General features: G+C 50.0%; 2 protein-coding genes across 9 annotated transcripts in view; both read left to right on the forward strand.

Moving 5' to 3' along the window:
- LOC142922648 (uncharacterized) overlaps positions 1-3,241 on the forward strand; it is a 33,008-nt gene extending 29,767 nt beyond the window's left edge. For 5 of the 7 annotated variants that reach the window (XM_076063479.1, XM_076063476.1, XM_076063477.1 and 2 more), the window contains one exon: positions 222-2,320. In XM_076063479.1, the coding sequence (XP_075919594.1) occupies positions 222-385 (164 nt within the window). In that variant the 3' untranslated portion in view covers positions 386-2,320. Of the gene's footprint in view, positions 1-221; positions 2,321-2,910 lie in introns of those variants that run through there. The other 2 variants (XM_076063475.1, XM_076063480.1) reach the window with 2 other exon arrangements.
- A 10,647-nt stretch (positions 3,242-13,888) lies between these two features.
- Positions 13,889-27,076, forward strand: part of LOC142922647 (uncharacterized) — a 64,231-nt gene continuing 51,043 nt past the window's right edge. The window contains exons 1-4 of one of the 2 annotated variants that reach the window (XM_076063472.1): positions 13,889-14,032; positions 15,563-15,724; positions 22,136-22,207; positions 23,333-23,459. In XM_076063472.1, coding sequence (XP_075919587.1) covers positions 13,889-14,032; positions 15,563-15,724; positions 22,136-22,207; positions 23,333-23,459 — 505 coding nt within the window. Of the gene's footprint in view, positions 14,033-15,562; positions 15,725-20,612; positions 20,748-22,135; positions 22,208-23,332; positions 23,460-27,076 lie in introns of those variants that run through there. The other variant, XM_076063473.1, reaches the window with a different exon arrangement.

A 27,076-nucleotide genomic window follows, 5' to 3' on the forward strand; every position in this document is an offset into this window, starting at 1 on the left:
TCCGCTGTTGGATGAGCTGCATCGGCACGCTCCCTCTCTCTGGGTGGAGAACTCGAACGTGCTCGTTGCTGGTTTGCTGAAAGCAGGTTTTTCTCCACTGCTGGATGACTCAAGTCGCACGTGCTCTTACTCTGGTTTGCAGAAGCTCTTGCTTGGTGCGTCGGTCGCTCTGCAGCTGGACTCAATGTAGAATAATCTTTCAGCAATACTCTGTCTTTCAGCTCTTGGAAATCACACTAGGGGACGCCTCACTACCCTGCGAGTCTTGCCAACGTCAGTGGGTAGCGACGGGGCCACTTTGGCTTCTGCTCGCCGCCCCCTGCTCTGCAGCTCGCCGGCTGGCGACCTGTTGCTCTCGTTCCCGATTGGACTGCTCCTGAGCTGACCCACTGGTCGAACTCTCTCCCGTGTCAAACCGCCCCGAGTTCCGACCCCCCTGGTCGAACTCCCCGAGTTCCGACCTCCGAGTCAAACTGTCTCCCGAGAGTCGACCCACTGGTCGAACTCTGGTGAGCCGACCCCCTCCGGTCGAACTGTTCCGAGTTGCTCCTCCGAGTCGAACTGTCTCCCGAGAGTCGACCCCCCGGTCGAACTCTGGTGAGCCGACCCCCCCCCCGGTCGAACTCTGGTGAGCCGACCCACTCCTGTCGAACTCTTCCGAGTTGCTCCTCCGAGTCGAACTGTCTCCCGAGAGTCGACCCCCCGGTCGAACCCTGGTGAGCCGACCCCCCGCCCCGGTCGAACTGAGGTTTCAATGCTCAGGATCCTCTTTTTATGCCCAAAAATCTCTTCACTTGGATCCTGCCCACAAGGCGGGGTTTCTTTCGATTTTTGCTGTGTCATGATTTGTCCGTATGTATCTGTGTCCGTGTGTGTCCGTACGTGTGTCAGTGTGTGTCCTTGTGCATCACCCACGGTATATTCCGTTGTCATACTCCTACCATAAAACCCACAAGTAAAACAATCAAATGTTATAAATTGTCTCGAAGGCGCCTCTCTGTCTGGGTGCACAACCTGGAGGGAGGGGCGATATTCCCTCCGACTTTCACCGACGCACAAAGAAATGGTTAAACAGTTTTAAGTTAACATTTCATTTCATCAGAGTTCCACAGTTATGATTCTGTATCAATCCAAGGTCTGAGTCAGCTTCTCGTTGTGGTGTTTGACTCGTGTTTCCCCAAGCGTATACACACTCCTACCCCGCGCTGCAGGGATACAAAGACGGCCGGGATTTCCCTTTCTCTCCGACCCTGGGTTTAACATCGCCCTTTGCTTACGTTGCAGTTTTGCTGTGCGCTTGCATTTCTTTTCCTCTCTACTCTTTAACCCTGCTTATTATTTGCGTATGGGTAGAGGCTAGAGCATTTATGTTGACTTAGGAAAACCTGATTGTTATACGTTTCGGGTCAAGTCGTATAGAAATTATAAAAATATGGAAATACATTTCATATTAAATTAATAGACGGGTGATGGTTACATTGACGTAGCTTGTGGCAGGGTTCAATTGAAGTGGGTGTGAAGATCAATAACTTTAGCCTACCCTGTCGTTAAATTCCGACTTTAAGTTACTTTGATAGTAATGTAGAACCAATTAGCTTTTTTGACTTAACTAGACCTAGGCTAACGCAACCTCCCAGTGACCCTGGCTTTGTGTTTACGTCAGCCCCTTGCAATCCGCTGCGCTCTGCTCTCTATCTGCTCCCTTTGACCCTGGGAGGGCTCTGAACGTCAAAATCGTGTTAGTGGGTCAAGGTAAATATGACCTCCACATGCCATGCTGAGGCCTGGTTTGGTGTTTTTATTCATTATTAAAATTAAAAGAAACAATAGAAATATGTATCTATATGTATTGAAAAATTACTTGTTAATATTAAGATGGAAAGGGGGGCATATACAACAGTAGAAATCCCCCATGATATCGTGAGAGAGTTGCTTCTGCCGAAATCCACTCTCAGTCTGTTTAGGCTCCACCGTGTGAGCCATTTGGAGCTGTAGCCAGATGCGAGCTCAGTGTTAATGTGCCATTTTATTGAGAGACTGCTACTGTGTGGTGTTATCTCGGTGTGGTCTGGGACTGTTTTGTTGTTTTTTGCTGCCTTGCCCAAGCTTGATAAATCGGACTCCCGTAATTAATAAATTCTTTTTTTATATTTAGTGACTTGCTAACCATTTTCTTTATTTTTCACTCCTATCATTTCATTTGTATTTTTTGCTGTTGTACCTTGCTGACCTCCCCATTCTGGACCATCTGTGAAAATGAGCTTCATAGCTCATCGAATTCCTCCAGTCTAAATAAAGATTCTCATGTATGTATGTTGAACTGCTTTCGCACCATATTCTTGGTTCTTTCGGTAAAGTCACGTAGAAGGGAAATAATAAAAATAAAACACTAAAATTCTCACGACGTTTCGCACCGTACATAGCCAACCGCGCTAGTCAGAGGTGCGGGGGAAGTACAAGAAACTGAACACAAAAAGCACTTCTAAAGAAATTAGTTTTCAGTCTAGATGTAAAAGTGCGTAGCTCCAGTGGCTTCCTAATATCGGAAAGGAAGAGCGTTCCAGATGGCCGCAGAAGCGCATCTGAAAGTGCACAGTGAAAAATCGAGCCAAAAGTTTGATGGTTAGCCAAACGGTCCCTTTGAGTGTTCCCCGCTGCAACGACACTGAGAACAAGGAACACAAATCGTACGTAAGCATACACAGTCCTGCGGATGGCAATTTTCCTCAGCTAAATGCCGATGTCGAGGTCTTCCAGCCACGGGAGCTCTTCAGGAGAGAGTTAATGTAGTTTTGCTTTTCTTCCGTTGGTGGAGCGCAGACTACAGCGGTTTACTTTGTGGAGACTTGAGGCAGCCAGGCGTGGTGCTGGCCGCATCGCCGCCTTGTTGCGCCTTGCCGTCCTTCGTAGGTGTGCCAACAGCGCTTGCTCCAGTGGCACGCGTCGGCTAGACGGGGTCAATCGTTGCCCGTCTCTGTGCCAACCTCTCGCGTGCCATTGGAGGCCGGGCGACCTGTGCCAGGCTGCCTGGTCCGAGGATGGCGTGGTCTACGACGCCACAATCAAGTCGGTGGAAGCCAGCGCCGGCACGTGCGTCGTGGTCTTCACGGGCTACGGCAACGAGGATGAGCTGAAGCTCTCCGATCTTCTGCCGCCAGCGGCGGAGTCTGCCGCCAGCGCCGGCGGGGAGAGCGACGCTGCCGCGAGCTGCGACGCCGACCCGGCGTCCCGGGCTGGCAAGGTGAGCCGGGGCGGCGGGTCTGTGATGGATTCGGATGAATCGATTCGTTGAGAGTTGAGCTGCCTTTCCTGCTCAAAACATGCAATGGGGCAAATGTTCATTTGCTCTGAGCCAGTGGTGCAAAAACCCGACCCCCCCCCCCCTCTCCCCCAAGGCTTAAAATTGTAACTTTTCAAGACCAGTCCTGGGACCACATTGACCATCTTGCACAAACCAAAATGGCGATGTATGGTCAAACAACTCCCCCCCATGACCCAATACGGCATGGTGAGACCTTCATCTGTCAAAAGGGTTTCATAAAGGGCTGTAAATTATAGCATAAATCATTCATTGCGGTGGAAAGGAAGTTTTTGATACATTTGTGAAGAAAAGCAGCCTAACCCCTAAACGTTGGCAGCTACGTGGCTCTCGCCAGGACGTGGACCCAGCCCGATGTTTTATTCAGCCGTGTTACCGAGGGTGGAGGTGAGGAGGTGCCCTTCTGTTGGAGCGTAACAATACGAGTAGGTTGATTGGCAAGACGAAGATTTTTTTCCGCGTGGGGAATTAAAGCTGTGGAGCGTCGTTGAACCAAATGCGTTGCATTTGAAGAGAAGTAAAAACATAAAGAAAACCCGTTTCTTGAAGGCAATTTTGATCGATTTTTAAGTCAGATGACAAACTCGTCTGCCACATGGTTTAGAATTCTAGAAGATCTTTGTCTTTTATGTGTGCCAATGGAAGTACAGTGGTGGTGCGGTTGAGTGCACTACGCCCCGAACCCGGCGAATTGAGTTCGACCAATAACAGTGGCTAATATTTAATCTTTTCCTGTGCCTCCCCTAGGTTGTCTCAGCCTTAAATAGTCACCTGGTGCTGTGTAAATATCCACATTTGAGGAAACAAGGGCAGCCAAGCATTGTGCTGGCCAACCATCTCCATCGCGTGCTGTACCGGCATTAATAGATGCTCTCAAACAGCATTTGCCCCAACAGTCTGTTAAAGGCTATGCGGGGGATCTCTGTCATTGTGGAAGTACATGCTGTGCCAACAATGCAGTGCGTCGTTTCAAGGCCCATATGTAATGTTATGTAAATACAGATATTACCTCTTTAGAACGAACCACTAGCGAACCTGGAATGAAAACTTAAACTGGACCTTGAGGAAACACGTGACAGCGTCAATGTGTCGCTGTGTATATCTAATGGTTTATTTGAACAGGCATCCTAAACAAATACTAAATTAAAACATGACGTACAGGCAGGTACATGTGTACATTATTCATAGAATACAAAAGAAAAACCCATCAATGATTGGATGTTTGGCAGCGAGCATGATCGTTATATATGTAGGGTGGCTAAGGTAACCCGGACGCTGTGTGGAAGTATGCGAATCGACACGAGAATTAACGCCACTGCAGCTATGCTCGTAATAAACGGGCTGTCGTTATGAGCACGGTCCGTTATACGAGGTCAAGCCGTAGTCATTTAAGGAATGCAGAATCGCGCGAAAGCGTCTCTCCGATGTGCGTTCCCGTGTGTGCGCCGACGCCGCAGGAGAGTGCCCCCTCCGCCGACGACTACGAGATGCCATGCAGACCCAAGGGTGGGCATGGAGAATGGAAGAAGGGTCACAAGCAGAAGCAGAGCGTCCCACCGTGGGCCTACCCGTCGCCACCCTTGTCCCATCCTCCCCCCTTCCCTGGCTTTCCACCTTACGTGAGCACATTCGCCTGGTGGGACACTTGAGCGTTGCCGTGTGTGTCATACGAATGAGCGACTGTTGTTAGGCGAGGAATTAAAAGCGATTGTTACATGCCGACTAGAGCGGTTAATCGATCGGCAGGTCGCACATCTTGGGGGAAAGCGTGTGAAAGAGTAGGCCAAATACCCCCTAAAGCAGCTCTCAGTGTTACCACATGATACATTACTCACAATACCCCCACAGTGTTACCACGTGATACATTACTCACAATACCACCACAGTGTTACCACGTGACTAGACTCAAGGTAACGAAAACAAATCGGATTAATTTATTTTCACGTAACTTTATTTTGAGTTGTATTCCCCATACAGTATATTTTTTACAGTGTTACAGGCAAATGTACAATTATTGTTATTTTTATGCCTAACAATGCTTCCCTTTTTTGTTTAACCATAACACATTTTATAACACTTACAGGTATGTGCATTTAAATACAGTAAATTATCTCGTCCCGACTTAAGAACCATTCTACTTATGAAGGGTCTTCAGGAACAGAACCCATTAGTAAGTCAGCCACTTGTGTGTGTGTCCATGTGTGTGTCCATGTGTGTGTGAGCGATAGTGTAGCTGTTAGCGCGCTGCGCTATGATCCTGGCGACCCGGGTTCAATTCCCGCTCGCGGCCAACAGTGACGATTATCTGAACCGGTCCCGGGCCTCCCCTAGGTCGACTCAGCCTCAAATGAGTACCTGGTGCGGTGTAAACATCGCCACTGGGGAGGCAAAGGCAGTCGGGCGTGGTGCTGGCTACCCACCCACTCGTGTACCGTTCCGGCCTTATTAGGTGCTCGCTAACAGCACTTGCCCCTACAGTCTTTGTGTGAGGAGCGGTCGTGTAGGTTATACGTCCTTGCTAACAGCCCTTGTCCAAACAGTCTGTGAAGGCTATGCGGGGGTTCTTTGTCTTTTGCCTTTGTGTGTGATGTTTTAATTCGGGCTTTTTAACTTTTAAAATGAAAGAGTTGAATGAAAGAGGTTTCTGAGCCATAAAAATTAAAGTTTATTCGTCTTGGCAATGGCATTAGTGGCGGCGGTGTTGGCGTCGTGGTGATGGCGTTGTTGGTGTTGGCGTTCGCGGCGTTGGGAGTGTCCGTGACATTGGTGGAGGTGCTGACGTTGACGGCTGCGGCGCGAATCAGCTTCTCGTTCTCGTGACGCAGCCGTTGATTCTCCTTCTCTACGAGCCGGCTCTCCTCATGCAGCATCTGTGGATGCAGCACCATCGCCCTCTCCTGAAGCAGCATCTCTCGACGCAACGCCTCATTGTCCTTACGCGTCGCCGCCTCCCTCACCCTCAGGGTGGCGTTGTCGTCTTCCACCGTGCTTGTTCTTTGACGCAGCTTCACGTTGTCCTCGCACAGCATGGCGCTGTAACGCTCTGCGTCGGATAGGTTACAGCTCCAACGACGCCACAGGAATATCTGGATCACAGCCATCATCACTATCGCAATGCCCATCAGCCGTGACACAACGCATGGCAGCGGGTCTATGTAGGGCTTTGTGCACAATGGAGTCGGGGTCGGGTAGTTGGCACTGTCTCCTTTATAATCGACCAATCCGGTAATGTGAATCAAGGTCAATATGACGACCGCCTTGACTCCATGCAGGAGCAACATCTTGCCACAGAAGCCAAGTTCGAGTGTGAGCATCGCGTGTGAGCGTCACGTGTATTTATCCTGTGACGAATGTGACGTCATCGCCGGATGTGACGCGGTTAGAATCCGACACCGGCCGGGCACGTCAGCTGACCCCCCCAACCCCCCAAAAACATGGGGTCTGTGATGTCAGACCGAGGTGCGCCTTATTTATTTATTTTAACTCGCGTGGTTTTTCGTGCAGCGCCCCTAGCGGTAGCGGAGAGGATAACGGTGGGGGGTGGGGGGACGGTAGGGGGGTCGGGAGCGCTGCCGCGGTGTACGCGTTGCTGTTAATTACGTAAGGGATCGACAGCCTTGGCTTCTTCACCACCATCAACCGAGAGTGGTCTCTGGGAGTCGAGTTTCTTCTGGTAGAGGGCACAGCTCCAGATTAGTTCGAGTGTAAAATAAAAGTTGCCTACAACGAGCTGGCTAAGTGCGTGAGGGAGGATGCACGGACTGGAGAAAAATGGGAATATGCATAACTTGTGCGGGTTTCACGACGCATTGATATTTACGCGACCCAAAACAAAACCTTTATTTTTATTTAAAGCTTTCGTGACTGCAGTGATTCAAATTCTTGGTTCTTTTGGTAAAGTCACGTTGAAGGGAAACAATAAAACAATAAAATATATATAAAACAATAAAATTATCACGACGTTTCGACTGCAACACAAGTAGTCATCATCAGGTGTGAAAACCAACGGCAAAAAACATTTTTTTCAAATGTTTCTTGCCGTTTGTGTTGCAGTCAACGTCGTGAGAATTTTATTTTACCTATATTTTATTATTGTTTCCCTTCAACGTGACTTTACCGAAAGAGCTAAGAATATGAATTACTGCAGTCACCAAAGCTTTAAATCAAAATTATTTTAATTAACAATTAATTTCTCCTACACAACCAAGCCAGCATCAGGACTCAAGGTAACGAAAATAAAACGAATTTATTTTTATGTTACTTTATTTTAAGTTGTATTTACCATACAGTACATTTTTTAGAGTGTTCATGCAAATATACAATAATTCTTATTTATAAGCTTAACAGTGCTTCCCATAACACATTTTATGACACCGACGGATATGTGCATTTAAATACAGTACATTATTGCTTCCCGACTGACAAACCATGCGGCTTACGAAGGGTCATCAGGAACAGAATCCATTAGTAAGTCAGGCACGTGCGTGTGTGTGCGTCCATGTGTGTGTGAGGAGTGGTCGTGTACGTCATACGTCCTTGCTAACAGCCATTATCCAAACAGTCTGTTAAGGCTATACGGGGGTCCTTTGTCTTTTGCCTCTATGTGGGTGATGTTTTTATTCGGGCTCTTAAACGTGTCAAATTGAAGCGTTTCCGAAAGAAGTTTCTGAGACATCGAAATTTAAGCTTCTTGGTCTTGTTGGTGACGTTGGCGGTGGGGGTGTCAGTGGCGGCGATGGAGGCGGTAGCGTCATCAGCGTCGGTGTTCGAGGCGGTGGGAGCGTCTGAGGCATTGGTGGACGATGTGGTGTTGGCCGTGGCAGCAAAGGAGGTATCCTCGTTAGTCGTGATAGCGGCGGTGGTGGCGTCATTGGCGTCGGCGTTCGCGGCGGTGGGAGCGTCCGCGGCATTGGCGGTGACGTTGGCCGTGGCGGCGTGGGCGGCTGCGGCACGAATCAGCTTCTCGTTCTCGTGACGCAGCCGTTGATTCTCCTTCTTTACGAGCCAGTTCTTTTCACGCAGCATCTGTGGATTCAGCACCATTGCGTTCTCCCGAAGCAGTATCTCTAGACGCAACGCCTCATTGTCTTTACGCGTCTCCGCCTCCCTGAACCTGAGGAATGCGTTGTCGTCTTCCACCGTGCTTCTTCTTTGACACAGCTTCATGTTTTCCTCGCACAGCATGGCGCTGTAACGCTCGGTGTTGGATAGGTTACAGCTCCAACGTCGCCACAGGAATATCTCGATCACAGCCATCATCACTATCGCAACGGCCATGAGCTGCTGTGACACAACACATGGCAAGGGGTCTATGTTGGGCTGTGTGACCAATGGAGTCGGGGTCGGGTAGTTGGCACTGTCTCCTTTATAACCAACCAATCCGGTAATGTGAATCAAGGTCAACATGACAAACGCCTTGATCCCATACAGCAGCACCATCTTGACCACGCGTGTTGCCAGCGAGGAGCCAGTGGGACTTGTGAGCGTCACGTGCGAGCGTCACGTGTATTTAGCCTGTGACGATTGCGACGTCATCGCCGGATGTGACGCGCAGGATGTGACGCTTGGAAATTCGATACCTGCCAGTGACGTCGCTGACACCGCCCCCAACAATTATGCTTGTTACGTCACAGACCGAGGTTGCGCCCTAATTAATTATAAAACATTTTTATCACGCGGCGTCTCGCGCAGCGCCTATAGCGGTAGCGGGGAGGATAATGGCGGGGGGGGGAGACGGGGAGGAGGGGTCGGGGTCCGTAGCGCTGCCGCGGTGTACGCGTTCCTGTCGGCCATCTTACACAGGGAAGTTTCCCGCTTTGGCCCAATCCCCGTGTCCCGTTTCTTCGTGGGGAGGGGGGAGGTGAAGTGGTGACGTGTTGATGACGCCCATCGCCGGCTTTCCCATTCACAGCGGGGGACGACACTTCCCTTGCGTAAGATGGCCGCCGGCGGCGAGTCGCAGGTTTGCGGTGGCGGCGTTCAGGGCGCACATGGGGCGCGCGCTCCCTTCACTCGGAGGCAGCGAGAGAGGCGGCCTTCGATAAGCTCCGATAAACAACACCCAGCTAAAGCAGCGTGTCTCCTTGCTGTTGCTGTTGTGTTCGTTACGTAAGGGAACCGGCCGGCTTGGCTTCACCACCACCACCCCCGCCGCCAACAACAACAACCACCACCACCACCTTCAGTCGCGCGCTTCTCCTGCGAGGTTTCAAAGCTCCTGGGGGGCCTCTTTGCGGGCTCGCTCGCTCGCGCCATCGTCCATGGCCGTGTCGCGGGGAGACGTCTACCAGAAGGGGCAGGTGATGGACAAGTCGCGCCCGCTCCTCCTCTCCCATACCCCCTCCTCTTTGTGCTCCACGCGTCCACTGCTAGACGAGGGCCTCTGCACACCCCGTGGGGTTTATTAACTTGACCATACTTCACCTCGCCTGCTCAGTGAGGGTTGGTGAGAGTGGGGGGTAGCGTCAGTAGAGTCGTGGCTGTCGGATGCACTTCTGTATGCTGTGCACCGCGAAGCAGAATGAAGACGTTGTTATTGACGTTATGTTGTTGACGTTATGTTATTGACGTTATGTTGTTGACGTTATGTTATTGACGTTATGTTGTGTTATTGACGTTATGCTATTGACGTTATGTTGTTGACGTTATGTTATTGACGTTGTGTTGTTGACGTTATGTTGTTGTGTTATTGACGTTATGTTGTGTTATTGACGTTATGCTATTGACGTTATGTTGTTGACGTTATGTTATTGACGTTATGTTATTGACGTTATGTTGTTGACGTTATGCTATTGACGTTATGTTGTTGACGTTATGTTATTGACGTTATGTTGTGTTATTGACGTTATGTTATTGACGTTATGTTATTGACGTTATGTTGTTGTGTTATTGACGTTATGTTGTTAACGATATGTTCGCACGGTACGCGTGTACAGCGCTGTCTGCGCGTGCACGGTTGGGCTTACGTGCATTGTACAGTGACACTACAGTGCGGTGTGAATGAAGTCAACAGTGCACTACTTTGTGGCGAATCAACAGCGGTGGTCATATGCGAGTCACCGCTCGCCGCCCTCGAAATGAAGAATTTCTACCACTGGCTCGGTATATTATTTCCTCTTGCTATCAGTTTCGACGGTGTACTTGCATTCAATTAACCTGCAAATTGCGTGTGTGTCAGCACTGTACGGTACTCGAGCCTTCACTCGCCCGCATTCACAGACCCGCTCTGGTACCAGCGTGGTGAAGTATGGTCAAAACAAGCGCCGCACTGCGCCGCGCCCTGGTACTGCAGTGGACGGACGTCACTTCTCTCGCACAGCGCTCCGGGTGTCGGGGAACGCCGTGGGTCTCGCCGCGTGCTGAGCGTGCCGCGTGCTGAGCGTGCCGCGTGCTGAGCGTGCCGCGTGCTGAGCGTGCCACGTGCTGAGCGTGTGGCACGTGCTGAGCGTGGGCCGCGTGCCGAGCGTGTGCCGCGTGCTGAGCGTGCCACGTGCTGAGCGTGCCACGTGCTGAGCGTGCCGCGTGCTGAGCGTGCCGCGTGCTGAGCGTGTGGCACGTGCTGAGCGTGCCGCGTGCTGAGCGTGGCACGTGCCGCGTGTTGAGCGTAGCACGTGCTGAGCGTGCCGCGTGCGGTCGATGTAGACTCAAAAGGGTCGTGGTGGTGATGGTGGTTGTGTGTCCTGTGTAGAGTGACGATTCTGACATTTGGCACGACGCAGCGCTCATCAAGGCGTATGACAAAGCCGTCACGTCCTTCAAGGTGAGTGTCTCCGACTTTGGATGTGAGCTCAACCGGTCCTGGGCCTCCCCTAGGTTGACTCAGCCACAAATGAGGACCAGGCGCGGTGTGTAAACATCGCCACTGTGGAGACAGGCGGCCGGGCGTGGTCCTGGCCACCCACCCCCTCGTGTGCTATGCCGGCCTTCATAGGTGCTCGCTAACAGCACTTGCCCCAACAGTCTGTTAAGGCTATAAGGGGGGGGTCTTTGTCTTTGTATCGCTTGTCTGTGTGTACTTGTGCACTTCGTATCTCTGTGTGCGTGTACATGGTTATATTTACACCTTGAGACACAACACCTGTTGCAAGGGATACCCGGGAAAGCCCGACAATATAACACACTTCGTGTGTCACGTGCACCACCAGTGGTTACAAAACTAATTTCTTTACAGCTACATTTTTGTTCTCCTTCCCCCACACCTCCGATTAGCATGATTGGCTACGTACGATGCGAAAGAAATTCAACATGCGCACACCTTCGAGTACTGTGTTATCATTCGATGGTAAGCGCCTTGCTCAAGTTGATTTGACTGTTTTTGTCTAAACGAACTTCCTCACCAGGCGGCGGAGAACGTGCACAGTGATACGTGCGCAGGTTGGAAACATGTCAGCCACAAATATGAATGGGGAAAATGGGCACACAGTGGTTTGACAGCATTGTTGCTAACTCAATAAGGCTGAATTATGCCTAGACTAGTTATAATAAATGGCACTCGACACTGTGCCATAGCAAAGTGACGTAGGATTTCTAAGAGCGCGCTTTTTTGAGTCGATGAGCCATTTTAAATGTCATGTAATGGCGTACATTCATACGCAGCGGGAATTGCTTCTAAATCCTCAAAATTATCCCAGAAAGTCACTCAAATTTGGTCGCTTGGTAAACCTCCAAAAATGCCTCTAAATCGAGCAACAAAATTGCTGAGTTGGCAACACTGTACGAGCCGTTCCAAAGTAGTACGTGTATGTACAGAAGCAGGTCTAGACACCCGGTCCTACACGTCTTAGAGCAGGGGTGGGTTACCTACGGCCCGTGACTTCGTCAGTGTATATGGCCGTGGCCACACGAAACCCAACCAACCTCAACTAACCGACCGTGTTCTTTCAGACAGCACTCAAAAATGGCACCGCACTTGCGAGAGCCCCAAGACCTACGGGGAGACAAAGTCCGTGAACAAGCGGGCGAAGACACGGAGACGGCACAAGAGGAGCAGCGTGTCGCCCTCCGACAAGGTAAATATCCTGAAGCAGAAGATTACTGGTGCTCTGGATGTGGCTGTCACGTTTATTTGCAAATGTGATTTATTACTTTGACCATTACCTGCGTGATGTTAATAGTTGTCCGCTTTGTCGTGTCTGCTGTCCAACCTATATTGGCCTTTCCCCAATATTCTTCACAGGCCACCGCTTCTGGTGTTTGGCATTGTTGTGCTGCAGGGAAATCTCAGGGAGAAGGTCCATGAGGTTTGCTTCTCCCGACAAGCAAATTATTTCATGAGACCTTTGCCAGTATTAAATTATGATAATAGGGTTTTCCCTTTTCTGTTTTATTGCCAGAAAGGGGAAAGCCATATTATCATAAGCAATTTCTTCTTTTGCGTAGAAACCCCCCATGATTTCGTGAGAGAGTTGCTTCTGCCGAAATCCACTCTCAGTCTGTTTAGGCTCCGCCATGTGAGCCATTTGGAGCTGTAGCCAGATGCGAGCTCAGTGTTAATGTGCCATTTTATTGAGATACTACTACTGTGTGGTGTTATCTCGGTGTGGCCTGGGACTGTTTTGTTGTTTTTTTGCTGCCTTGCCCAAGCTTGATAAATCGGATTCCCGTAATTAATAAATTCCTTTGTTTATATTTAGTGATTTGCTAACCATTTTCTTTATTTTTCACTCCTATCATTTCATTTGTATTGTTTGCTGTTGTACCTTGCTGACCTCTCCATTCTGGACCATCTGTGAAAATGAGCTTCATAGCTCATCGAATTCCTCCAGTCTAAATAAAGATTCTCATGTATGTATGTTGAACTACTTTCGCACCATATTCTTGGTTCTTTCGGTAAAGTCACGTAGAAGGGAAATAATAAAATAATAAAAATAAAACACTAAAATTCTCACGACGTTTCGCACCGTACATAGCCAACCGCGCTAGTCAGAGGTGCGGGGGAAGTACAAGAATCTGATCACTAAAAGCACTTCTAAAGATATTAGTTTTCAGTCTAGATGTAAAAGTGCGTAGCTCCAGTGGCTTCCTAATATCGGAAAGGAAGAGCGTTCCAGATGGCCGCAGAAGCGCATCTGAAAGTGCGAGCCAAAAGTTTGATGGTTAGCCAAACGGTCGCTTTGTGTGTTCCCCGCTGCGACGACACTGAGAACAAGGAACACAAATCGTACGTAAGCATACACAGTCCTGCGGATGGCAATTTTCCTCAGCTAAATGCCGATGTCGAGGTCTTCCAGCCACGGGAGCTCTTCAGGAGAGAGTTAATGTACTTTTGCTTTTCTTCCGTTGGTGGAGCGCAGACTACAGCGGTTTACTTTGTGGAGACTCGAGGCAGCCAGGCGTGGTGCTGGCCGCATTGCCGCCTTCTTGCGCCATGCCGTCCTTCGTAGGTGTGCCAACAGCGCTTGCTCCAGTGGCACGCGTCGGCTAGATGGGGTGAATCGTTGACCGTCTCTGTGCCAACCTCTCGCGTGCCATTGGAGGCCGGGCGACCTGTGCCAGGCTGCCTGGTCCGAGGACGGCGTGGTCTACGACGCCACGATCAAGTCGGTGGACGCCAGCGCCGGCACGTGCGTCATGGTCTTCACGGGCTACGGCAACGAGGATGAGCTGATGCTCGCCGATCTTCTGCCGCCAGCGGCGGAGTCTGCCGCCGGCGCCGGCGGGGAGAGCGACGCGGCCGCGAGGTGCGACGCCGACGCGGCGTCCCGGGCCGGCAAGGTGAGCCGGGGCGGCGGGGCTGTGATGGATTCGGATTAATCGATTCGTTGAGAGTTGAGCTGCCTTTCCTGCTCAAAACATGCAATGGGGCAAATGTTCATTTACTCTGAGCCAGTGGTGCAAAAACCCGACCCCCCCCCTCCCCAAGGCTTAAACTTGTAACTTTTCAAGACCAGTCCTGGGACCACATTGACCATCTTGCACAAACCAAAATGGCGATGTATGGTCAAACAACTCCCCCCCTCCATGACCCAATACGCATGGTGAGACCTTCATCTTTCAAGAGGGTTTCATGAAGTGCTGTAAATTATAGCATAAATCATTCATTGCGGTGGAAAGGAAGTTTTTGATACATTTGTGAAGAAAAGCAGCCTAACCCCTAAACGTTGGCAGCTACGTGGCTCTCGCCAGGACGTGGACCCAGCCCGATGTTTTTTTCAGCCGTGTTACCGAGGGTGGAGGTTAGGAGGTGCCCTTCTGTTGCAGCGTAACAATACGAGTAGGTTGATCGGCAAGACGAAGATTTTTTTCTGCGTGGGGAATTAAAGCTGTGGAGCGGCGTTGAACCAAATGCATTGCATTTGAAGAGAAGTTAAAACATAAAGAAAACCCGTTTCATGAAGGCAATTTCGATCGATTTTTAAGTCAGATTTCAGACTCGTCTGCCACATGGTTTAGAATTCAAGAAGATCTTTGTCTTTTACGTGTGCCAATGGAAGCACAGTGGTGGTGCGGTTGAGTGCACTATGCCCCGAACCCGGCGACTTGAGTTCGACCAATAACAGTGGCTCATATCTAATCTTTTCCTGTGCCTCCCCTAGGTTGTCTCAGCCTTAAATGGTCACCTGGTGCTGTGTGTAAATATCCACATTTGAGGAAACAAGGGCAGCCAAGCATTGTGCTGGCCAACCATCTCCATCGCGTGCCGTGCTGGCATTAATAGATGCTCTCAAACAGCATTTGCCCCAACAGTCTGTTAAAGGCTATGCGGGGGATCTCTGTCATTGTGGAAGTACATGCTGTGCCAACAATGCAGTGCGTCGTTTCAAGGCCCATATGTAATGTTATGTAAATACAGATATTTCCTCTTTAGAACGAACCACTAGCGAACCTGGAATGAAAAACTTAAACTGGACCTTGAGGAAACACGTGACAGCGTCAATGTGTCGCTGTGTATATCTAATGGTTTATTTGAACAGGCATCCTAAACAAATGCTGAATTAAAACATGACACACAGGCAGGTACATGTGTACATTATTCATAGAATACAAAAGAAAAACCCATCAATGATTGGATGTTTGGCAGCGAGCACGATCGTTATATATGTAGGGTGGTTAAGGTAACCCGGACGCTGTGTGTATGCGAATCGACATGAGAATTAACGCCACTGCAGCTATGCTCGTAATAAACGGGCTGTCGTCATGAGCATGGTCCGTTATACGAGGTCAAGCCGTAGTCATTTAAGGAATGCAGAATCGCGCGAAAGCGTCTCTCCGATGTGCGTTCCCGTGTGTGCGCCGACGCCGCAGGAGAGTGCCCCCTCCGCCGACGACTACGAGATGCCAGGCAGACCCAAGGGTGGGCACGGAGCACGGAAGAAGGGTCACAAGCAGAAGCAGAGCGTCCCACCGTGGGCCTACCCGTCGCCACCCTTGTCCCATCCTCCCCCCTTCCCTGGCTTTCCACCTTACGTGAGCACATTCGCCTGCTGGGACACTTGAGCGTTGCCGTGTGTGTCATACGAATGAGCGAGTGTTGTTAGGCGAGGAATTAAAAGCGATTGTTACATGCCGACTAGAGCGGTTAATCGATCGGCAGGTCGCACATCGTGGGGGAAAGCGTGTGAAAGAGTAGGCCAAATACCCCCTAAAGCGGCTCTCAGTGTTACCACGTGATACATTACTCAAAATACCCCCACAGTGTTACCACGTGATACATTACTCACAATACCACCACAGTGTTACCACGTGACTAGACTCAAGGTAATGAAAACAAATCGGATTAATTTATTTTCACGTAACTTTATTTTGAGTTGTATTCCCCATACAGTATATTTTTTACAGTGTTACAGGCAAATGTACAATTATTGTTATTTTTCTGCCAAACAATGCTTCCCTTTTTTGTTTAACCATAACACATTTTATAACACTTACAGGTATGTGCATTTAAATACAGTAAATTATCGCGTCCCAACTTACGAACCATTCGACTTATGAAGGGTCTTCTGGAACAGAACCCATTAGTAAGTCAGGCACTTGCGTGTGTGTGTCCATGTGTGTGTCCATGTGTGTGTGAGCGGTAGTGTAGCTGTTAGCGCGCTGCGCTATGAACCTGGCGACCCGGGTTCAATTCCCGCTCACGGCCAACAGTGACGATTATCTGAACCGGTCCCGGGCCTCCCCTAGGTCGACTCAGCCTCAAATGAGTACCTGGTGCGGTGTAAACATCACCACTGGGGAGACAAAGGCAGTCGGGCGTGGTGCTGGCCACCCACCCACTCGTGTACCATTTCGGCCTTCATAGGTGCTCGCTAACAGCACCTGCCCCTACAGTCTGTTTAGGCAAAATGGGGGATCTTTGTCTTTGTGTGAGGAGCGGTCATGTAGGTTATGCGTCCTTGCTAACAGCCCTTGTCCAAACAGTCTGTGAAGGCTATGCGGGGGTTCTTTGTCTTTTGCCTTTGTGATGTTTTAATTTGGGCTTTTTAACTTTTAAAATGAAATAGTTGAATGAAAGAGGTTTCTGAGCCATAAAAATGAAAGTTTATTCGTCTTGGCAATGGCATTAGTGGCGGCGGTGTTGGCGTCATGGTGATGGCGTTGTTGGTGTTGGCGTTCGCGGCGTTGGGAGTGTCCGTGACATTGGTGGAGGTGCTGACGTTGACGGCTGCGGCACGAATCAGCTTCTCGTTCTCGTGACGCAGCCGTTGATTCTCCTTCTCTACGAGCCGGCTCTCCTCATGCAGCATCTGTGGATGCAGCACCATCGCCCTCTCCTGAAGCAGCATCTCTCGACGCAACGCCTCATTGTCCTTACGCGTCGCCGCCTCCCTCACCCTCAGGGTGGCGTTGTCGTCTTCCACCGTGCTTGTTCTTTGACGCAGCTTCACGTTGTCCTCGCACAGCATGGCGCTGTAACGCTCGGCGTCGGATAGGTTACAGCTCCAACGACGCCACAGGAATATCTGGATGACAGCCATCATCACTATCGCAATGCCCATCAGCCGTGACACAACGCATGGCAGTGGGTCTATGTAGGGCTTTGTGCACAATGGAGTCGGGGTCGGGTAGTTGGCACTGTCTCCTTTATAATCGACCAATCCGGTAATGTGAATCAAGGTCAATATGACGAACGCCTTGACTCCATGCAGGAGCAACATCTTGCCACAGAAGCCAAGCTCGAGTGTGAGCATTGCGTGTGAGCGTCACGTGTATTTATCCTGTGACGAATGTGACGTCATCGCCGGATGTGACGTGGTTAGAATCCAACACCGGCCGGGCACGTCAGCTGACCCACCCAACCCCCCAAAAACATGGGGTCTGTGATGTCACAGACCGAGGTGCGCCCTACTTATTTATTTATTTTAACTCGCGCGGTTTTTCGTGCAGCGCCCCTAGCGGTAGCGGGGAGGATAACGGTGAGGGGTGGGGGGACGGTAGGGGGTCGGGAGCGATGCCGCGGTGTACGCGTTGCTGTCGGCCATCTTACACGGAAAAGTTTCTCGCTTTTGCCAATCCCTGTGTCCCCTCACGGCGTGGGGGGGACGGAGAGGTGAAGGGGGGGCGCGCGTGTTGATGACGTCATCGTCGGCTTTCCCGTTAACAACAACGGGCGACGCTTCCCTCACGTAAGATGGCCGCTGGTGACAATCGTTTGCGAGTTTGAAGTTGCAGGTCAGTTTTTTTTCTCGTCGCATTCCAGCGCCTTTCTCTTCTCTCTGAGGCAGCAAGACACGCGGCCTTCCACTGCCAATAACCACCAATGACAACCAACTCACGTGTCTCCTTGTTGTTGCAGTATTAATTACGTAAGGGACCGACAGCCTTGGCTTCTTCACCACCATCAACCGAGAGTGGTCTCTGGGAGTCGAATTTCTTCTGGTAGAGGGCACAGCTCCAGATTAGTTCGAGTGTAAAATAAAAGTTGCCTACAACGAGCTGGCTAAGTGCGTGAGGGAGAATGCACGACTGGAGAAAACAACTGGGAATATGCATAACTTGTGCGGGTTTCACGACGCATTGATATTTACGCGACCCAAAACAAAACCTTTATTTTTATTTAAAGCTTTCGTGACTGCAGTGATTCATATTCTTGGTTCTTTTGGTAAAGTCACGTTGAAGGGAAACAAAACAAAATATATATAAAACAATAAAATTCTCACGACGTTTCGACTGCAACACAAGTAGTCATCATGTGTGAAAACCAACGGCAAAAAACATTTTTTCAAATGTTTCTTGCCGTTTGTGTTGCAGTCGAAACGTCGTGAGAATTTTATTTTACATATATTTTATTGTTTCCCTTCAACGTGACTTTACCGAAAGAGCTAAGAATATGAATTACTGCAGTCACCAAAGCTTTAAATCAAAATTATTTTAATTAACAATTAATTTCTCCTACACAACCAAGCCAGCATCAGGACTCAAGGTAACGAAAACAAAACGAATTTATTTTTATGTTACTTTATTTTAAGTTGTATTTACCATACAGTACATTTTTTAGAGTGTTACATGCAAATATACAATAATTCTTATTTATAAGCTTAACAGTGCTTCCCATAACACATTTTATGACACCGACGGATATGTGCATTTAAATACAGTACATTATTGCTTCCCGACTGACAAACCATGCGGCTTACGAAGGGTCATCAGGAACAGAACCCATTAGTAAGTCAGGCACGTGCGTGTGTGTGCGTCCATGTGTGTGTGAGGAGTGGTCGTGTACGTCATACGTCCTTGCTAACAGCCATTATCCAAACAGTCTGTTAAGGCTATACGGGGGTCCTTTGTCTTTTGCCTCTATGTGGGTGATGTTTTTATTCGGGCTCTTAAACGTGTCAAATTGAAGCGTTTCCGAAAGAAGTTTCTGAGACATCGAAATTTAAGCTTCTTGGTCTTGTTGGTGACGTTGGCGGTGGGGGTGTCAGTGGCGGCGATGGAGGCGGTAGCGTCATCAGCGTCGGTGTTCGAGGCGGTGGGAGCGTCTGAGGCATTGGTGGACGATGTGGTGTTGGCCGTGGCAGCAAAGGAGGTATCCTCGTTAGTCGTGATAGCGGCGGTGGTGGCGTCATCGGCGTCGGCGTTCGTGGCGGTGGGAGCGTCCGCGGCATTGGCGGTGACGTTGGCCGTGGCGGCGTGGGCGGCTGCGGCACGAATCAGCTTCTCGTTCTCGTGACGCAGCCGTTGATTCTCCTTCTTTACGAGCCAGTTCTTTTCACGCAGCATCTGTGGATTCAGCACCATTGCGTTCTCCCGAAGCAGTATCTCTAGACGCAACGCCTCATTGTCTTTACGCGTCTCCGCCTCCCTGAACCTGAGGAATGCGTTGTCGTCTTCCACCGTGCTTCTTTGACACAGCTTCATGTTTTCCTCGCACAGCATGGCGCTGTAACGCTCGGTGTTGGATAGGTTACAGCTCCAACGTCGCCACAGGAATATCTCGATCACAGCCATCATCACTATCGCAACGGCCATGAGCTGCTGTGACACAACGCATGGCAAGGGGTCTATGTTGGGCTGTGTGACCAATGGAGTCGGGGTCGGGTAGTTGGCACTGTCTGCTTTATAACCAACCAATCCGGTAATGTGAATCAAGGTCAACATGACAAGCGCCTTGACCCCATACAGCAGCACCATCTTGACCACGCGTGTTGCCAGCGAGGAGCCAGTGGGACTTGTGAGCGTCACGTGCGAGCGTCACGTGTATTTAGCCTGTGACGATTGCGACGTCATCGCCGGATGTGACGCGCGGATGTGACGCTTAGAAATTCGATACCTGCCAGTGACGTCAACTGACACCGCCCCCAACAATTATGTTTGTTACGTCACAGACCGAGGTTGCGCCCTAATTAATCATAAAACATTTTTATCGCGCGCCGTCTCGCGCAGCGCCTATAGCGGTAGCGGGGAGGATAATGGCGGAGGGGGAGACGGGGAGGAGGGGGCGCGGTCCGTAGCGCTGCCGCGGTGTACGCGTTCCTGTCGGCCATCTTACACAGGGAAGAGTTTCCCGCTTTGGCCCAATCCCAGTGTCCCGTTTCTTCGTGGGGAGTGGGGAGGTGAAGTGGTGACGTGTTGATGACGCCCATCGCCGGCTTTCCCATTCACTGCGGGGGGCGACGCTTCCCTTGCGTAAGATGGCCGCCGGCGGCGAGTCGCAGGTTTGCGGTGGCGGCGTTCAGGGCGCACATGGGGCGCGCGCTCCCTTCACTCGGAGGCAGCGAGAGAGGCGGCCTTCGATAAGCTCCGATAAACAACACCCAGCTAAAGTAGCGTGTCTCCTTGCTGCTGCTGCTGTTGTGTTCGTTACGTAAGGGAACCGGCCGGCTTGGCTTCACCACCACCCCCGCCGCCAACAACAACCACCACCTTCAGTCGCGCGCTTCTCCTGCGAGGTTTCAAAGCTCCTGGGGGGCCTCTTTGCGGGCTCGCTCGCTCGCTCGCGCCATCGTCCATGGCCGTGTCGCGGGGAGACGTCGTCTACCAGAAGGGGCAGGTGATGGACAAGTCGCGCCCGCTCCTCCTCCTCTCCCATACCCCCTCCTCTTTGTGCTCCACGCGTCCACTGCTGGACGAGGGCCTCTGCACACCCCGTGGGTTTATTAACTTGACCATACTTCACCTCGCCTGCTCAGTGCGGGTTGGTGAGAGTGGGGGGTAGCGTCAGTAGAGTCGTGGCTGTCGGATGCACTTCTGTATGCTGTGCACCGCGAAGCAGAATGAACACGTTGTTATTGACGTTATGCTATTGACGTTATGTTGTTGACGTTATGTTATTGACGTTATGTTATTGACGTTATGTTGTTGTGTTATTGACGTTATGTTGTTGTGTTATTGACGTTATGTTGACGTTATGTTGTTATGCTATTGACGTTATGTTGTTGTGTTATTGACGTTATGTTGTGTTATTGACGTTATGTTGTGTTATTGACGTTATGTTGTGTTATTGACGTTATGTTGTTGACGTTATGTTGTGTTATGTTGTTGACGTTATGTTATTGACGTTATGTTATTGACGTTATGTTGTTGACGTTATGTTGTTGACGTTATGTTGTTGACGTTATGTTCGCACGGTACGCGTGTACAGCGCTGTCTGCGCGTGCACTGTTGGGCTTACGTGCATTGTACAGTGACACTACAGTGCGGTGTGAATGAAGTCAACAGTGCACTACTTTGTGGCGAATCAACAGCGGTGGTCATATGCGAGTCGCCGCTCGCCGCCCTCGAAATGAGGATTTTATACCACTGGCTCGGTATATAATTTCCTCTTGCTATCAGTTTCGACGGTGTACTTGCATTCAATTAACCTGCAAATTGCGTGTATGTCAGCACTGTACGGAACTCGAGCCTTCACTCGCCCGCATTCACAGACCCGCTCTGGTACCAGCTCGGTGAAGTATGGTCAATACAAGCGCCGCAATGCGCCGCGCCCTGGTACTGCAGTGGACGGACGTCACTTCTCTCGCACAGCGCTCCGGGTGTGGGGGAACGCCGTGGGTCTCGCCGCGTGCTGAGCGTGCCACGTGCTGAGCGTGTGGCACGTGCTGAGCGTGTGCCGCGTGCCGAGCGTGTGCCGCGTGCTGAGCGTGCCACGTGCCGAGCGTGCCGCGTGCCGAGCGTGCCGCGTGCTGAGCGTGCCGCGCGCCGCACGCCGCACGTGGCACGCTCAGCACGTGCCGCGTGCTGAGCGTGGCACGTGCTGAGCGTGTGGCACGTGCTGAGCGTGGAGCGTGCCGCGTGCTGAGCGTGCCGCGTGCTGAGCGTGCCGCGTGCTGAGCGTGCCGCGTGCTGAGCGTGCCGCGTGCTGAGCGTGCCGCGTGTGGTCGATGTCGACTCAAAAAGGTCGTGGTGGTGATGGTGGTGGTGGTTGTGTGCCCTGTGTAGAGTGACGATTCTGACATTTGGGACGACACAGCGCTCATCAAGGCGTATGACAAAGCCGTCACGTCCTTCAAGGTGAGTGTCTCCGACTCTGGCTGAGCTCAACCGGTCCTGGGCCTCCCCTAGGTTGACTCAGCCACAAATGAGGACCAAGCGCGGTGTGTAAACATCGCCACTGTGGAGACAAAGGCGGCCGGGCGTGGTGCTGGCCACCCACCCCCTCGTGTGCTATGCCGGCCTTCATAGGTGCTCGCTAACAGCACTTGCCCCAACAGTCTGTTAAGGCAATAAAGGGGGGGTCTTTGTCTTTGTATCACTTGTCTGTGTGTACTTGTGCACTTCGTATCTCTGTGTGCGTGTACATGGTTATATTTACACCTTGAGACACAACACACCTGTTGCAAGGGATACTCGGGAAAGCCCGACAATATAACACACTTCGTGTGTCACGTGCACCACCAGTGGTTACAAAACTTATTTCTTCACGGCTACATTTTTGTTCTCCTTCCCCCACACCTCCGATTAGCATCATTGGCTACGTACGATGCGAAAGAAATTCAACATGCGCACACCTTCGAGTACTGTGTTATCATTCGATGGTAAGCGCCTTGCTCAAGTTCATTTGACTGTTTTTGTCTAAACGAACTTCCTCACCAGGCGGCGGAGAACGTGCACAGTGATGCATGCGCAGGTTGGAAATATGTCAGCCACAAATATGAATGGGGAAAATGGGCACACAGTGGTTTGACAGCATTGTTGCTAACTCAATAAGGCTGCATTATGCCTAGACTAGTTATAATAAATGGCACTCGACACTGTGCCATAGCAAAGTGACGTAGGATTTCTAAGAGCGTGCTTTTTTGAGTCGATGAGCCATTTTAAATGTCATGTGAATGCGTACATTCATACGAGCGGGAATTGCTTCTAAATCCTCAAAATTATCCCAGAAAGTCACTCAAATTTGGTCGCTTGGTAAACCCCCAAAAATGCCTCTAAATCGAGCAACAAAATTGCTGAGTTGGCAACACTCTACGAGCCGTTCAAAAGTAGTACGTGTATGTACAGAAGCAGATCGAGACACCCGGTCTTACACGTCTTAGAGCAGGGGTGGGTTACCTACGGCCCGTGACTACGTCAGTGTATATGGCCGTGGCCACACGAAACCCAACCAACCTCAACTAACCGACCGTGTTCTTTCAGACAGCGCTCAAAAATGGCACCGCCACTTGCGAGAGCCCCCAAGACCTACGGGGAGACAAAGTCCGTGAACAAGCGGGCGAAGACACGGAGACGGCACAAGAGGAGCAGCGTGTTGCCCTCCGACAAGGTAAATATCCTGAAGTAGAAGATTAGTGGTGCTCTGGATGTGGCTGTCACGTTTATTTGCAAATGTGATTTATAGCTTTGACCATTACCTGCGTGATGTTAATAGTTGTCCGATTTGTCGTGTCTGCTGTCCAACCTATATTGGTCTTTCACCAATATTCTTCACAGGCCAACGCTTCTGGTGTTTGGCATTGTAGTGTTGCAGTAATCTCAGGGAGAAGGTCCATGAGGTTTGCTTCTCCTGACAAGCAACTTATTTCATGAGACCTCCTTTGCCAGTATTAAATTATGATAATAGGGTTTTCCCCTTTCTGTTTTATTGCCAGAAAGGGGAAAGCCATATTATCATAATCAACTTCTTCTTTTGCGTAGTGTTGTATATGTGGGTGTGTGAAAATTGATGAAAAATTATTAAAATTAAATGAAAGTCGAAATTTGCAAAATTAATCCGAAATTATGCTAATTCGTGTAATTATGCATGTAACTATGCTAATTAGAGAGGTAATCGTATTAATTTATACGAGTGGGTGTGGTTGTGTTAATGATAGCCTTTTTGATAATCAGGCCCCGCCTCGTTGACGAGGTGGGGTTATCAATCAGGATAACGCAATCATTCGGCCTCGTTGTCTAACTTCGTATTATTGATCAGCATAATACAATGATTCTCGCTTTAACACTCCCCGAGTGTTCATATTTTAGGTCCTATGTTCATATCGTTCGCTTTAGTTTAATGAGTGTGGATTGGTGTGTTTATAGTTTAGGTTCCCGAGTTCATATCTCATCGCAGGATACAGGTTTTATGCAAAAATTTCAGGAAAGAATCACACGACCACTTCTGTATTAATCAATTTATTTTCTAATTAAACCTTAACTATAATATGTATGTGAACTCTCAATCTCGGAACTTCAACACGGTATCCACACGGTATCAAAACAGTATCATCAACGACTGTACGATTTCACTTTGATAACACATGGACCCCGCATAAAGCGATTGCTGTTAGTGAGAGAGAGAGTCAGGACATGCAAATGCTATGCTACACAAAAGCTTATACATTATAATATGAACGATCATTATGCTTGAAATGGTCAGCACATGATCACAGGCGATTGATTAACATGCAACGGTATTCATATAAAAAGACAATAAAACAGTTATTATTTCCAAAGGCATAAATGTAACAATAGATCCACCGGACAGACTATAAGATTACCGAAATGGCTTAGTGTGAGGGTATGCGGCGGAACGTGTTATCTCACGGGAGATTAATTAATTAATTCGTGAATAAGATTGTATGATCAGAAAATCGGTTTAGCACGATTCCTCCCCGGGAGCGTAGCTCCGTGGCGAAGGTGCCAAGGGTTAATTCGTATTGATGGATCGGTTGGTAACTTATGCGATTAGAAGTACAGTCCAAAACAAAATATTAAAGAGGGAAATTATGAATATACTTATAAATGACGGACTGTTATCACACGATCGATGCTTCCACAGCCAGATGGTTCACGGACTTGAGTGTTCGCTTCTGGTTAAGGACCTGTGTATGTTTGAGTGATATGAATTGTTTTGAATAGTCAGTGTTTGGAATTAATTATTTTTTTGTTGCCATACGCTGAAGTTGGCATCGCTTGTAGGAGAAGTAGCCTCGCTCCCTTTAGAGCGGTGAGGTGTGTGGGAGTGCATCATACGTATCGCCGCCCTCCTCCACGCAGCAGCCAGCCTCTGTCCACGGGGGAGAGTTGCTTGATCGCTCTCAGTTCTGCTCAGTGGACACCTCTCTCCACTGCTGGATGAGCTGCGCGATCACGCTTGTGCTGGTTCGCTGACAGCAGTTTCTCTCCGCTGTTGGATGAGCTGCATCGGCACGCTCCCTCTCTCTGGGTGGAGAACTCGAACGTGCTCGTTGCTGGTTTGCTGAAAGCAGGTTTTTCTCCACTGCTGGATGACTCAAGTCGCACGTGCTCTTGCTCTGGTTTGCAGAAGCTCTTGCTTGGTGCGTCGGTCGCTCTGCAGCTGGACTCAATGTAGAATAATCTTTCAGCAATACTCTGTCTTTCAGCTCTTGGAAATCACACTAGGGGACGCCTCACTACCCTGCGAGTCTTGCCAACGTCAGTGGGTAGCGACGGGGCCACTTTGGCTTCTGCTCGCCGCCCCCTGCTCTGCAGCTCGCCGGCTGGCGACCTGTTGCTCTCGTTCCCGATTGGACTGCTCCTGAGCTGACCCACTGGTCGAACTCTCTCCCGTGTCAAACCGCCCCGAGTTCCGACCCCCCTGGTCGAACTCCCCGAGTTCCGACCTCCGAGTCAAACTGTCTCCCGAGAGTCGACCCACTGGTCGAACTCTGGTGAGCCGACCCCCTCCGGTCGAACTGTTCCGAGTTGCTCCTCCGAGTCGAACTGTCTCCCGAGAGTCGACCCCCCGGTCGAACTCTGGTGAGCCGACCCCCCCCCCGGTCGAACTCTGGTGAGCCGACCCACTCCTGTCGAACTCTTCCGAGTTGCTCCTCCGAGTCGAACTGTCTCCCGAGAGTCGACCCCCCGGTCGAACCCTGGTGAGCCGACCCCCCGCCCCGGTCGAACTGAGGTTTCAATGCTCAGGATCCTCTTTTTATGCCCAAAAATCCCTTCACTTGGATCCTGCCCACAAGGCGGGGTTTCTTTCGATTTTTGCTGTGTCATGATTTGTCCGTATGTATCTGTGTCCGTGTGTGTCCGTACGTGTGTCAGTGTGTGTCCTTGTGCATCACCCACGGTATATTCCGTTGTCATACTCCTACCATAAAACCCACAAGTAAAACAATCAAATGTTATAAATTGTCTCGAAGGCGCCTCTCTGTCTGGGTGCACAACCTGGAGGGAGGGGCGATATTCCCTCCGACTTTCACCGACGCACAAAGAAATGGTTAAACAGTTTTAAGTTAACATTTCATTTCATCAGAGTTCCACAGTTATGATTCTGTATCAATCCAAGGTCTGAGTCAGCTTCTCGTTGTGGTGTTTGACTCGTGTTTCCCCAAGCGTATACACACTCCTACCCCGCGCTGCAGGGATACAAAGACGGCCGGGATTTCCCTTTCTCTCCGACCCTGGGTTTAACATCGCCCTTTGCTTACGTTGCAGTTTTGCTGTGCGCTTGCATTTCTTTTCCTCTCTACTCTTTAACCCTGCTTATTATTTGCGTATGGGTGGAGGCTAGAGCATTTATGTTGACTTAGGAAAACCTGATTGTTATACGTTTCGGGTCAAGTCGTATAGAAATTATAAAAATATGGAAATACATTTCATATTAAATTAATAGACGGGTGATGGTTACATTGACGTAGCTTGTGGCAGGGTTCAATTGAAGTGGGTGTGAAGATCAATAACTTTAGCCTACCCTGTCGTTAAATTCCGACTTTAAGTTACTTTGATAGTAATGTAGAACCAATTAGCTTTTTTGACTTAACTAGACCTAGGCTAACGCAACCTCCCAGTGACCCTGGCTTTGTGTTTACGTCAGCCCCTTGCAATCCGCTGCGCTCTGCTCTCTATCTGCTCCCTCTGACCCTGGGAGGGCTCTGAACGTCAAAATCGTGTTAGTGGGTCAAGGTAAATATGACCTCCACATGCCATGCT

This window comes from Petromyzon marinus, unplaced genomic scaffold, assembly GCF_048934315.1.
Source record: "Petromyzon marinus isolate PM22_M1 ecotype Great Lakes invasive population unplaced genomic scaffold, UKy_Petmar_22M1.pri1.0 PM_Scaffold_133, whole genome shotgun sequence".
Taxonomy (NCBI): Eukaryota; Metazoa; Chordata; class Hyperoartia; order Petromyzontiformes; family Petromyzontidae; genus Petromyzon; species Petromyzon marinus.